Source organism: Coturnix japonica, chromosome 27 (assembly GCF_054131305.1).
Source record: "Coturnix japonica strain WE chromosome 27, WE-NBRP24, whole genome shotgun sequence".
In the NCBI taxonomy this organism is placed as follows: Eukaryota; Metazoa; Chordata; class Aves; order Galliformes; family Phasianidae; genus Coturnix; species Coturnix japonica.
The window spans coordinates 471,421-484,578 of NC_140689.1; the positions used below are offsets into that span (position 1 = coordinate 471,421).

General features: G+C 57.6%; 2 protein-coding genes across 51 annotated transcripts in view; one reads left to right on the forward strand and one right to left on the reverse strand.

Annotated features, from left to right (window-relative positions):
- Nucleotides 1-1,930: 1,930 nt before the first annotated feature.
- Nucleotides 1,931-7,845, reverse strand: PCP4L1 (Purkinje cell protein 4 like 1). Of its 9 annotated transcripts, none has more exons than XM_085524663.1 (5): nt 7,777-7,845; nt 5,973-6,166; nt 5,019-5,065; nt 4,818-4,872; nt 1,931-3,288 (listed from the first exon to the last, which is right to left on the reverse strand). In XM_085524663.1, exons 3-5 carry the CDS (start codon nt 5,025-5,027, stop codon nt 3,134-3,136), a joined length of 219 nt encoding a protein of 72 aa, XP_085380789.1. In that variant the 5' UTR covers nt 5,028-5,065; nt 5,973-6,166; nt 7,777-7,845; the 3' UTR covers nt 1,931-3,133. The 9 variants fall into 9 exon arrangements, with proteins under 9 accessions (XP_085380789.1, XP_085380786.1, XP_085380785.1 ...); XM_085524660.1 differs by having other exon boundaries at nt 6,127-6,166; nt 7,777-7,803; XM_085524659.1 differs by having other exon boundaries at nt 6,105-6,166; nt 7,777-7,803.
- A 196-nt stretch (nt 7,846-8,041) lies between these two features.
- Nucleotides 8,042-13,158, forward strand: part of ARNT (aryl hydrocarbon receptor nuclear translocator) — a 35,552-nt gene continuing 30,435 nt past the window's right edge. For all 42 annotated transcript variants that reach the window (XR_014937506.1, XR_014937507.1, XR_014937508.1 and 39 more), the window contains exons 1-2: nt 8,042-8,130; nt 12,948-13,059. Coding sequence is in view for 31 of the 42 variants with exons in the window: in XM_085524620.1 (XP_085380746.1) it covers nt 8,106-8,130; nt 12,948-13,059 (137 nt within the window). In the remaining 11 variants the exon portion in view is untranslated. The remainder of the gene's footprint in view (nt 8,131-12,947; nt 13,060-13,158) is intronic.

The following is a 13,158-nucleotide window of genomic DNA, read 5'->3' on the forward strand; positions in this document are numbered from 1 at the left end:
CATGTGCCCCATTGAAAATGTGGGGCGTTATCCCCCATAGAGGGCCAGCTTTTGTGGGGTGGGTGTGGGGTGGATGTGGGATGGATATGGGGTGGATATGGGGTGGGTGTGGGGTGGATATGGGGTGGATGTGAGGCAGATGTTTGGTCCTCCATCCCTCCCCCCCCTTCCCCAATAGGGACCCCCCCCAGCTTAGATCTGGGGGCTGCCCCATCCCTACAGCCCCCCATTCTGGCTCAGTGCCCCACAGCCCCACCCCCCGCCGGCCCTATAATTGGCTTTGCCCTAATAAGTCCCGCAGCGCAGCGGGGGCAGCGCTATGGGGCAGCTCTGATCCCTATGGGGCAGCTCTGGTCTCTATGGGGCAGCTCTGATCCTTATGGGGCAGCTCTGGTCCCTATGGGGCAGCTCTGGTCCCTATGGGGCAGTTCTGGTTCCTATGGGGCAGCATTGATCCCTATGGGGCAGCTCTGGTCCCTATGGGGCAGCTCTGTTCTCTATGGGGCAGTTCTGATCCCTATGGGGCAGCTCTGGTCCCTATGGGGCAGCTCTGGTCCCTGTGGGGCAGCTCTGGTCCCTGTGGGGCAGCTCTGATCCCTGTGGGGCAGCTCTGTTCTCTATGGGGCAGCTTTGATCCCTATGGGGCAGCTCTGATCCGTATGGGGCAGCTCTGATCCCTATGGGGCAGCTCTGATCTCTATGGGGCAGCTCTGATCCCTATGGGGCAGCTCTGGTCCCTATGGGGCAGCCCTGGTCCCTATGGGGCGTCCCCTCCTCTTGGCTCCGGGGATTATTTTCCATCCCGGAGCTATTTGTGCTCGTGTCCCCATGTCACCCCATGGGACACACGGGGCCACTGACCCCACAGCCACGAGAATGGGGGGGGGGGGGGGTCACAGTGATGGGGGGGGGGCAACAGCTGGGACCCATTGATGGGAGACCCCAGTGACCAGACCCCAAGGGGACACCCCCATATTAAAGGGACCCCCCCCATCTTAAAGGGACACTCAGATCCTAAAGGGACCCCCCCCCAAAGGGACGCCCCCCATCCTAAAGGACACCCTCCAAGCCCTATAAGGGACACCCCCCACCCTAAAGGGATACCCACCCACCCCAAGGGGACACCCCCATCCTAAAGGGACACCCCCCGCACACCCTAAAGGGACATCCCCCCCCCAAAAGGGACCTCCACCCATCCTAAAGGGACACCCCCCCCCTCCATCCTATAAGGGACACCCCCACCCCAAGGGGACATCCCCATCTTAAAGGGACACCCCCACCCTATAGGGACACACACCCCCATCCTATAGGGACACCCCCCATCCTAAGGGGACACCTAGATCCTAAAGGGACACCCCCCCACCCCTTAAAGGGACACCCCCATCCCAAAGGAGACACCCCTATACCCTAAAGGGACACCCCCATCCTATAGGGACACCCCCCACCCCAAGGGGACACCCCCCTCATCCTATAGGGACACCCCAAGGGGACACCACCCCATCCTAAATAGACACCCCCACCCCAAAGGCACATCCCCCCCACCCTAAGGGGACACCCAGATCCTAAAGGGACACCCCCCACCCCAAAAAGACACCCACCCCATCCTATAGGGACACACCCCCATCCTAAAGGGACACCCAGATCCTAAATGGACACCCCCCCCCCCACCCCACCCCAAAAGGACACCCCCATCCTATAGGGACACCCCCCATACCCCAAAGGGACACCCACCCCATCCTATAGGGACACACCCCCATCCTAAAGGGACACTCCTCACCCTAAAGGGCCACCCCCATCCTATAGGGACACACCCCCATCCTATAGGGACACCCCCATCCTATAGGGACACCCCCCATACCCTAAAGGTTCACCCCAGGTGTGGACACGGCTGTGTTATGGGATGGGGGGGGGATCCCATATAAACCACACGTTGTTCTTCTCCCACTGCTTTATTTGCCACCCCAAAAAGCAAATAGGGTGGGGGGGGGCAATATGGTGTCACAACCATCAACACCCCATTAGGAACATATGGGGGGGGTCCTCACTTGGGGACACCCCCACCCCAAAAGCAAAGGGGGGGATATGGTGACACAGCCATCAATGCCCCCTTAGGAGTGTATGGGGTGGGGGGGGGGTCCTTCACCATCCCACCCCCCCCCCCACCCTAAAAGGGGACAAATGGGGTCAACCCCCCCCCCCCCCCATTACAACAGGGCCACCTCCACAAGGGGGACAATGGAGACACCCCCCCATAACGTTGACCCTATTGGTGGAGGTCACCCTATAGGGTCTTTACATTGACCCTATAGGAATGAGCTGAGCCCCATAGGGAGAATAGGGCAGGAATGGGGCCGGTCCCTTATGCATATAATAGGGTTGGGGGGGGGGGTATCCTGGGGACCGCCCCCCCCCCCATAACGTTCACCCTATTGGTGGAGGTCACCCTATAGGGTCTTTACATTGACCCTATGGGATTGGCCTGAGCCCCATAAGGAGAATGGGGGCAGGAATGGGGTCGGCCCCATATGCATTTAATAGGGTGCGGGGAGGATCCTTTACGTTGACCCTATAGAAGAGGAGCTGAGCCCCTATAAGCAGAACCGGGCAGGAATGGGGCCAGCCCCATATGCATATAATAGGGTTGGGGGGGGGTATCCTGGGACCCCCCCCATAACGCTGACCCTATAGGTGAAGGCTGAGCTCTTTACACTGACCCTATGGGATTGACCTAAGCCCCATAAGGAGAATGGGGGCAGGAATGGGGCCGGCCCCATATGCATATAATAGGGTTGGGGGGGGGACATCGGAGACCCCCCCCCCCATAACGTTGACCCTATAGGTGAAGGCTGAGCTCTTTACATTGACCCTATGGGCAAGGAATGACCGAGAGCCCCATAGGGAGAATGGGGCAGGAATGGGGCCGGCCCCATATGCATATAATAGGGTTGGGGGTATCCTGGGACCACCCCCATAACGCTGACCCTATAGGTGAAGGCTGAGCTCTTTACATTGACCCTATGAGCGAAGAACGACCGACTGCTGATCCCCCATAAGGAGAACGGGGCAGGAATGGGGCCGTTCCCTTATTCCCATAATAGGGTCGGGGGGGTTTATGGGATTTGGGGGCGGATCTTTAGGGTCCCGGTTCCTTCTTGCGCTTCTGGAAGCGGCGGAACCGGCCCTGAATGGCCAGAGCCGCCCGTTGGGTCTCCGGGTCGTTGAGGTCGATGTCGATCTCCTCCTCTTCCTCCTCTTCCTTTTGGGGTCTTTTGGGGTCGGCAGCTTTAACTGTGGGTTTAGGGTTTGGGGGGGGCACAAAGGGAACGCTCAGATCCATGGCAGCATCGCTATGGTACAGATGGGGGGGGTCGGACCCCAATAACACCGTATGGGATGGGGATAGATGGGGAGCACCCCATAACCCTTATGGGGTACGTAAAGCACCCTATAGCCCCCTATTGCAGAGATAGGGGGACCCCAAAAGCCCTGTCTGCAATAGGGACACCTGGAGAGCACCCCATAACCCTATAGGTGGCATTGGGGGACCCCAAAGGCCCTGTTTGCAATAGGGACACCTAAAGGTGCATCCCATAACCCTATATGTGACAATGAGGGACCCCAAAAGCCCTGTATGCAATAGGGACACCTGGAGAGCACCCCATAACCCTATAGGTGACAATGGGGGACCCCAAAAGCCCTGTATGCAATAGGAACACCTAAAGGTGCACCCCATAACCCTTATAGGATACATAAAGGGGTAGCACAGCACCCTATAGCCCCACCATGGCAGAGATAGGGGGACCCCAAAAGCCCCGTCTGTAATAGGGACACCCCAAAACCCTTATGGGATACATAAAGGTGCAGCCCAGCACCCTGCGGCCCCACTATGGCAGAGATAGGGGGACCCCAAAAGCCCTGTATGCAATAGGGACACCTAAAGGTGCACCCCATAACCCTATAGGTGACAATGAAAGACCCCAAAAGCCCCATCTGCAATAGGGATACCCTGAGTGCACCCCAAACCCTTATAGGATACATAAAGATGCACCCCAAACTCCCCCCCCCCCCCAGCACCAATACAGGGCAAGGAGCACCCAAAGGAGCCCCCTAAAACCCTATAGGGGGCAATGGGGGACCCCAAAAGCCCCATCTGCAGTAGGGATAGCTGGGGTGCACCCCCAAACCCTTATAGGATACCTATAGGTGCACCCCAACCCCCCCCCCCCTCCCCCCCCAGCACCAATACAGTGCAAGGAGCACCCAAAGGTGCACCTCAAAACCCTATAGGGGGCAATGGGGGACCCCAAAAGCCCTGTCTGCAACAGGGATAGCCAGGGTGTACCCCATAACCCTTATAGGATACATACAGATGCACCCCAAACTCCCCCCCCAGCACCAATACAGGGCAAGGAGCACCCAAAGGCGCCCTCTAAAACCCCATAGGGGACAATGGGGGACCCCAAAACCCTTATGGGACACCTATAGGTGCACCCCAAACTCCCCCCCCAGCCCCAATACAGGGCACGGAGCACCCAAAGGCGCCCCCTTAAACCCCATAGCGGCACTGGGGCCATCCAAGGGCGCACCCCCATAACAGGGAGCGCCCCATAACCCAAAGCTGCGACCCCAAACCCTCATGGGGGCACCCAGAACAACCCTAAACCCCAATGGGAGAAGTGGGGACACCCACAAGTAAACCCCAAACCCTTACGGGACATTGGGACTCACCCCGTCCCCATTAATCCCCACCCCACAGTCCCACCCGCCCCACCCCTTTGGGGTCCCCTATTCCCCCCCATATTATGGGGGTCCCTCACCGTCCTGCTGCCCGCCGGGACCCTCCGTGGGGGGGGGGGACGCATCGGGGCTGCGCTGTGGGGAGAGGAAACAGCGGGTAACGCCGGGTCCCCCCCTTGTCCTGACCCCTTATCCCACCCCCCCCCCATAGACGATGGATTATCCTCATTTTGTCCCTTTTTCCTCCTTTTTTACCCCATTATTCCCCCCCCGGCTCTCACCGCACTCATCGCCGTCCGCCGCTCTGCGCCGCTCCGCTCCGACTCCGCTTTTAAAGGGGGACGAGGTTGAGTGACAGCCAGCGGCAGCCAATGGGAAGAGAGGAGGGCGGGGCTTATGGGATACAGCCCCTGTCCCATCCCTGTCCCCATCATTGTCACTATACCTGTCCCATTCCTGTCCCCATCCATATCCACATCCTTGTCCCCATCCCTGACCCCATCCTTGTCCCCATTCCTGTGCCCATTCCTATCCCACCCCTGTCCCCATCATTGTCTCCATTCTGTCCCATTCTCATTCCCATCTCTGTCCCCATATCTTCCACTCCCCACCCCTGTCCCCATCCCTGCCCCCCTGCGTGTCCCCTGTCCCCATAGCTGTATCCTAAAGCCTGTCCCCTAAAGCTCCCCCCACCCCTGTCCCCATCATCGTCCCTATATCTGTCCCATTCCTGTCCCCATCCCTGACCCCATCCTTGTTCCCATCCCTGTCCCCATCTCTGTCCCCATCCCTATCCCCATTCCTGTCCCTATCCCTGGCCCCACCCGGTCCCCATCCCTGCCCCCCTGCGTGTCCCCTGGCCCCATAGCGTTATCCTAAAGCCTGTCCCCTAAAGCTCCCCTCCACCTATCCCCATCTCTGTCCCCATCATTGTCCCCATCCCTATCCCCATCCCTGTTTCATTCCCATCCCTTCCCTGTCTCCATCATTGTCCCTATACCTGTCCCATTCCTATCCCCATCCCTGTCCCAATCCCTGTCCTATCCCTGTCCCCATCATTGTCCCCATCCCTGTGCCCATTCCTATCCCCACCCCTGTCCCCACTCTTGTCCCATCCCTGTCCCCACGTACCACTGAAAAGAGACCAGCCTCGCCACTATGGCTCCCACCCCTCAGGTATATATAAACCTAAATCCAGTCCCCTCTCAGCCTTCTTTTCTCAAGGCTGAACAGACCCAGTTCTCAGTCTCTCCTCATAGGGGAGATGCTCCAGGCCCTTCACCATCTTTGTGGCCCTTCACTGAACTCTTCCCATGGGATCCCTGTCTTTTTTGTACTGGGGAGCCCAGAACTGGACGCAGTATTACAGGATTCCAGATGAGGCATCACCAGGGCAGAGTAGAGGGGCAGGATCAGCTCCATCCACCTGCTGGACATGATCCCTTTAATGCACCCCAAATGCCACTGACCTTGATGTCTACAAGGGCACACTGCTAACTCAAGGCCATTCTATCATCCAGTCCCAATCCCAATCCCTGTCCCAATCCCAGTCCCAATCACAATCCTAATCCCAGTCCCATTCCCATTCCCAATCACAATCCCATTCCCAATGCCAATCCCATTCCCAATCCCTGTCCCGTTCCCAATCCCATTCCCAATCCCATTCCCAATCCCAATCCCAATCCCCAGTCCCAATCCCAGTCCCAATCACAATCCTAATCCCAGTCCCATTCCCATTCCCAATCACAATCCCATTCCCAATGCCAATCCCAGTCCCAATCCCAATCCCATTCCCATTCCCAATCCCTGTCCCGTTCCCAATCCCATTCACAATCCCATTCCCAATCCCAATCCCAATCCCTGTCCCAATCCCAGTCCCAATCCCAATCCTAATCCCAGTCCCATTCCCAGTCACAATCCCAATCCCAATTCCAGTCCCAATCCCATTCCCAATCCGAATCCGAATCACAGTCCCAATCCCAATCCCAATAACAGTCCCATTCCCAGTCCCAATCCCATTCCGAATCCCATTCCCAATCCCAGTCCTAATCCCAATCCCTGTCCCAATCCCGTTCCAAATCCCAGTCCCTTTCCCAATCTCATTCCCATTCCCAATCCCATTCCCAATCCCTGTCCCAATCCCATTCCCAGTCCCAATCCCATTCCCAATCCCATCCCCAGTCCCATTCCCAATCTCATTCCCGTTCCCAATCCCATTCCCAATCCCATTCCCATCCCATACCCCATTCCCAATCCCATTGCCAATCCCAATCCCATTCCCAATCCCATTCCCAATCCCATTCCAAATCCCATTCCCGTTCCCAATCCCATTCCCATTCACAATCCCAATCCCATTCCCAATCCCATTCCCAATCCCAATCCCAATCCCATTCCATATCCCATTCCCGTTCCCAGTCCCATTTCCAATCCCATTCCCAATCCCATTCCCAATCCCAATCCCATTCCTAATCCCAATCCCATTCCCATCCCATACCCCAATCCCATTCCCAATCCCATTCCAGTTCCCAGTCCCATTCCCAATCCCATTCCCATTCCCAATCCCAATCCCATTCCCAATCCCAATCCCATTCACAATCCCAGTCCCAATCCCAGTCCCATTCCTAATCCCAATCCCAATCCCATCCCACACCCCAATCCCATTCCTAATCCCATTCCCATCCCATACCCCAATCCTATTCCCAATCCCATTCACAATCCCAATCTCATTCCCATTCACAATCCCAATCCCATTCCCAATCCCATTCACAATCCCAGTCCCAATCCCATTGCCAATCCCATTCCCATCCCATACCCCAATCCCAATCCCAATCCCATTCCCATCCCATTCCCATCCCATACCCCAATCCCAATCCCAATCCCATTCCTAATCCCATTCCCATCCCATACCCCATTCCCATACCCCAATCCCAATCCCATTCCCATCCCATACCCCATTTACAATCCCAATCCCAATCCCATTCCCAATCCCATTCCCATCCCATACCCCAATCCCATTCCCATCCCATTCCCATCCCATACCCCGATCCTCATCAGTTTCTTTCGCTCGGTCCAAAACAAATAAACAAAGTGACGTCATCACACCCACCCATCTGACCCCGCCCCCTTATGACCCCGCCCCCTGATCTGTGGGTGGGGAGTGGTCTCTTTCCGCCACGCTCCCCATTGGCCCCGCCTCCTCCCCATCTGACCAATAGAAACGCCTTATTCCTGCTTCGCCCCGCCCCTCGTGGTGGGCGTGTCGGGCTGCGCGGCGGCGCTGAGGGTTTTCCTGAGCCGCCATCTTGGAATGAGGGAAGGGGACGGGGGGGGGCGGTAACGGGACGGGAACGGGGCGGTAACGGGGCGCTATGGCCGCCACCGCCGCCAACCCGGGTGAGTCAGTGCGGGGAGGTCGGGGTGAGGGGGGCGGGAGGGCAAGGGGGGCGGTGGGGGAGGGTTAAGGTGGGTCTGAGGGGAGGTTGGCAGGTCCTATAGGGGAGTGGGCCTGGGGGGAGGGGGGGTGTGTGTGAGGGGAGTGGTCTGAAGCAGTGGGGCTGAGCGCTGTATGTGGGGCTGTATGGAGGGGGGTCGGGGTGCTGCCCCTATGGGAGCCGTGGGGGTGTCAGTGTGAGGGGAGGGGGCTGAGGGGCCCGTATTGGGGGTGGGGTGGGAGGGGGTTGAAGTGGGGCTGAGGGGAGGTTGGCAGGCACTATGGGGGGTGGGAGGGGGTTGTGTGAGGGGAGGGGTCTGTAGGTGTGGTGCTGAGCGCTGTATGTGGGGCTGCATGAAGGGGGGTCGGGGTGCTGCCCCTATGGGTGTCATGGGGGTGTCAGTGTGGGGGGAGGGGGCTGAGGGGCCCGTATTGGGGTTGGGGTGGAAGGGGGTTGAAGTGGGGCTGAGGGGAGGTTGGCAGGCACTATATGGGGGGTGGGAGGGGGTTGTGTGAGGGGAGGGGTCTGTAGGTGTGGGGTATAAGGCTGTATGTGGGGCTGTATGGAGGGGGGGTCGGGGTGCTGCCCCTATGGGTGTCATGGGGGTGTCAGTGTGGGGGGAGGGGGCTGAGGGGCCCGTATGGGGGGGCGGGGTGGGAGGGGAGGGGGTTGATTTGGGGCTGAGGGGAGGTTGGCAGGCCCTATAGGGGAGTGGGGGTGGGGGGTTGTGTGAGGGGAGGGGTCTGTAGGTGTGGGGCAGAGCGCTGTATGTGGGGCTGCATGGAGGGGGGTTGGGGTGCTGCCCCTAAGGGTGTCATGGGGGTGTCAGTGTGGGGGGAGGGGTCTGAGGGGCCCGTATTGGGGTTGGGGTGGGAGCAGTGAGGTGGGGTTGGCTGAGCAGAGCGTTGTTTTGGGGTGAAATGAGGGGATTTGGGAGTGTGGGGCTGTGGGTTTGTCCCCCTGTGGTGCACTACCCTGTACCCATCATGTCATCGCTGTGCCGTTCTGCTGCCCTTTATGGCTTCTGTTGCCTTTTCCCCCTTTCCTTGTGGGTGTTTGTCCTACACTAACACCACTCGCAGCCTGCCCAGCTGCTGGGATGGAGGATCCTGAAGGCTCCATTGGGTTCCTTGCACAACCCACAGTCCATCCATCCCTGCACTAACCTGGTTGTGGGTTGGCTGAGATCGGAACTGGAGCTTCTGTGTCTCTTTTCTGCCTTGTTTTGCTGTGATGTTTGTGGTTGCTGACTGCTCTCCCTTGTGGCTTGAGGCCGACGGGGTGTGTGGGGTTAAATGACTTGTTCAGCTTTATCGGGGACCATTCGATGTCACCTCTCAAAGCTGAGCTGTTCAAAGGATCCTGGTGGGGTGGGAAGCGTTTGTGGCTGAGGGAACACATAGTGGGGCACTATGTGGCCTATGGGGCATAGTGGGGCACTATGTGGCCTATGGGGCATAGTGGGGCACTATGTGGCCTATGGGACATAGTGGGGCTCTATGTTGACTATGGGGCATAGTAGGGCACTATGTGGCCTATGGGGCATAGCGGGGCACTATATGTGGCCTATGGGACATAGTGGGGCACTATATGTGGCCTATGGGACATAGTGGGGCACTATGTGGCCTATGGGACATAGTGGGGCACTATGTGGCCTATGGGACATAGTGGGGCACTATGTGGACTACGGGGCATAGTGGGACACTATGGGACACAGTGGGGCACTGTGTGGCCTATGGGACATAGTGGGGCTCTATGTTGACTATGGGGCATAGTAGGGCACTATGTGGCCTATGGGACACGGTGGGGCACTATGGGGCATAGTGGGGCACTATATGTGGGCTATGGGACATAGTGGGGCACTATGTGGACTATGGGGCACAGTAGGGCACTATGTGGCCTATGGGACGTAGTGGGGCACTATATGTGGCCTGTGGGGCACTATGTGGCCTATGGGGCACAGTGGGGCACTATGTGGCCTATGGGACATAGTGGGGCACTATATGTGGCCTGTGGGGCACTATGTGGCCTATGGGACGTAGTGGGGCACTATGTGGCCTATGGGACATAGTGGGGCACTATATGTGGGCTATGGGACATGGTGGGGCACTATGTGGACTGTGGGGCACTATGTGGCCTATGGGGCATAGTGGGGCACTATGTGACCTATGGGGCACAGTGGGGCACTATGTGGCCTGTGGGACATAGTGGGGCACTATATGTGGCCTATGGGACATAATGTTGGACTATGGGGCACAGTAGGGCACTATGTGATGTAGTGGGGCACTATGTGGCCTATGGGGCATAGTGGGGCACTATATATGGGCTATGGGACATGGTGGGGCACTATGTGGACTGTGGGGCACTATGTGGCCTATGGGACATAGTGGGGCACTGTGTGGGCTATGGGGCATAGTGGGGCACTACATGTGGCCTATGGGACATAGTGGGGCACTATGGGACGTAGTGGGGCTCTATGGTGCAATACAGTGGGAAGGGCTCAGCACCAAAAGTTCTCTGGGGAAAAGAAACAGCAACATCTGTGTTTAATATCTGACAAACAGCGGAGGGGCCGCCCTCAGCTCCCTGCTCTGACAGCAGAGGGAGGTGCTTGCTCTGTATCCATAGAGGATCCCTGCCCATTAATTGCTTAATGGGTTTCATGATTAACTGGGGTTGTCAGAACGCTTTGACTCTGTGGATGGGTGGGTGGGTCGTCAGCTGCCGCTCAGGGGCTGCTGCAGAGCAAAGGGGGCTCCTGGGGGGTTTGTTTGGAGCCATGTCTATGGGGGGGGGCTGTGTGGGGTGGGAGTGCAGCCCTGAGCTCAATGTGGAGCTGAATCGTGGGTGGGTTTCAACTAAATCTTGGTAAGCACAAAAAATGTGCTGAGTCTTGGAAAGCAAAACCCGGTGCTGCTGGGGCTGGAAACAGCCCTCGGGCTGCTGCTGCCCGGCTCCTCCATCACAGCTGGGATGGTTGGGGTGGGTTCTGTTGTTGTTTGTGACCATTTGTGAAGTTATGGAGATGCCAATGGTTGCCGCAGAGCCCTTCCCATAGGGGTGAGCTGCACACACACCCACTCAAAGTGCTGTTCCCTGTGCTGTCCTCCAACCTCCTCCATGTTTGCATTGCTCTCCTGTTGGCACATCCCCATTCAGGGATCCTTATTGCTCTGTGCTGCACAGGAGCCATGCAGCTCCGCTTCCTTCCCCTGCCCCGAGCCGGAAATTCCTCTCTCCGTAATGAACACAGAGCAGCACTCCAGGAACTTTTCCTTCTTTCTGCTCAATTTGGGGCCTTTATGAAGAGCCACGGACTGAAAGAAGAAAGGAAGGAACCTCCCAGCCCTGTTTGGCAGCATCCAATGCCACCCTTTGGCTGCAGGATGGGGTTAATTGGGGGGTGCATAGAGTCCTCCAGCAGCAGCAGTGGGTGATGCAGCTCCAGCTGAGCGTGGGGAGGTGGGGGGTGATAGAGATGGGGCAGCATCCAGCTGGGAGGAGAAGTGATTCCATGTTGAGCACAACAGCTGAGTGCAATGGATGGCGTTGGCACTGGTTTCCCTGCACAGCCCTTGTTTCCTCCTGGTGCCACTCAGGTCCTGGTGCTGCTCAGGTCCCGCTGCTGCAGGGAGGCATTGCATTCTGCTCCGTGTGCTCCAGAGCTGCCAGCTCTGTTTGCTCCATGCTGCAGCCCCTTTGGGAAGCAGTGGTAAGGAGCAGAGCTCACCCACAGCACAATGTGGGGCAGCAGTGCAGGCTGGCAGCGTCACTGTGATGCACAGCAGGAGTTGTACAGTGTGTTTGCAGCCAACCAAGGTGGGATGTGACACGCTGTGCTTTGCTGGAGGTGAGGACTCACCATTGGGTATCACTGCACTGATGTTTGATGGTGCAGCCGTCCTTTGCTTCTCACCCAGCAGTGCCCCAGAGTTGCATAGAGGCAATGTTTGGTCTATAAGCAGCTCTCAGGTGCCTCTATGCAACTCAGTTCCCCCTGCACTGCTGTGCTGCTTTGGGTGCCTGTTTGAAGCCTTCAGGGCTCTGTGCAAACTCAGCTGGTGAGGGTTGTGGTGGGAGCTGTGTGGTTTGTTGCTTTGCAGCCAACCTCAAGGAAGAGCAGCTGCTAAATGTGGATAGAGAGGGTTTATTTCACAACAACATGGTGTGTGTGGGGGGGAATAACCCCAAACCTTTTAGTCTGTGCATTAACTCTGGGTCTGGTGCCGTTTCATGCTGGTTCTGTGGGTGCTCAGCATGGTTTTGCTGTGGCTGTGTGCTCAGCTGGGTGATGGTGCCTGTGTTGTGCTGCACTATAGGAATTGCTGGATGAAGGGCCGCGGTTTCAAGGTGCCTCCATTAATTCTTGGTCTCCTGGGGCTGCAGAGACCCTTCATCAGGAGGTGCCTCCATGTGCTTGATGTGAACCCACAGCTCTTGTCCCCTTGTGCAGAGCTGTGTGGCTGGGAGTGGGTTCATTCCCTTCCCGTGATCACATCAGACTCCTCCTCTGCCTACAAAGGACTCTGCAGCTTTCAATTCAACGATCCAAGCTTCTGAGCTTATGAGAACAGCATGTGCTCCAGCTCGAGATGGGCCCTTAGTGCAGAGCGTGGGGAGGCAGCGGGTGGAAGGACTGGGAACACATGGCTCAGAACCCACTTCAGACACTGCGGTGCCATCGCTGTTAAAGGGGCTGAGAATCCCCTCCCATGTGGGCTGCAGGAAGGTTTGGTGTCACAGTCCTTTCATCTTTCTTCCCTCCCTCCCTCTGTATAGAAATGGCATCAGACGTCTCCTCGCTGGGGGCAGCCGTCGGCTCAGGGAACCCTGGGGCTGGAGCTCAAACTGGAGGAGCCATCGTGCAGAGAGCAGCCAAGAGGAGGCCAGGGTGAGTGTGAGCCCAGTATGGGGGAGTGTGAGTGTGAGATCAGCCTGGGTGAGTGTGAGCCCAATATGGGAGAGTGTGAGTGTGAGCCCAGTATGGGGG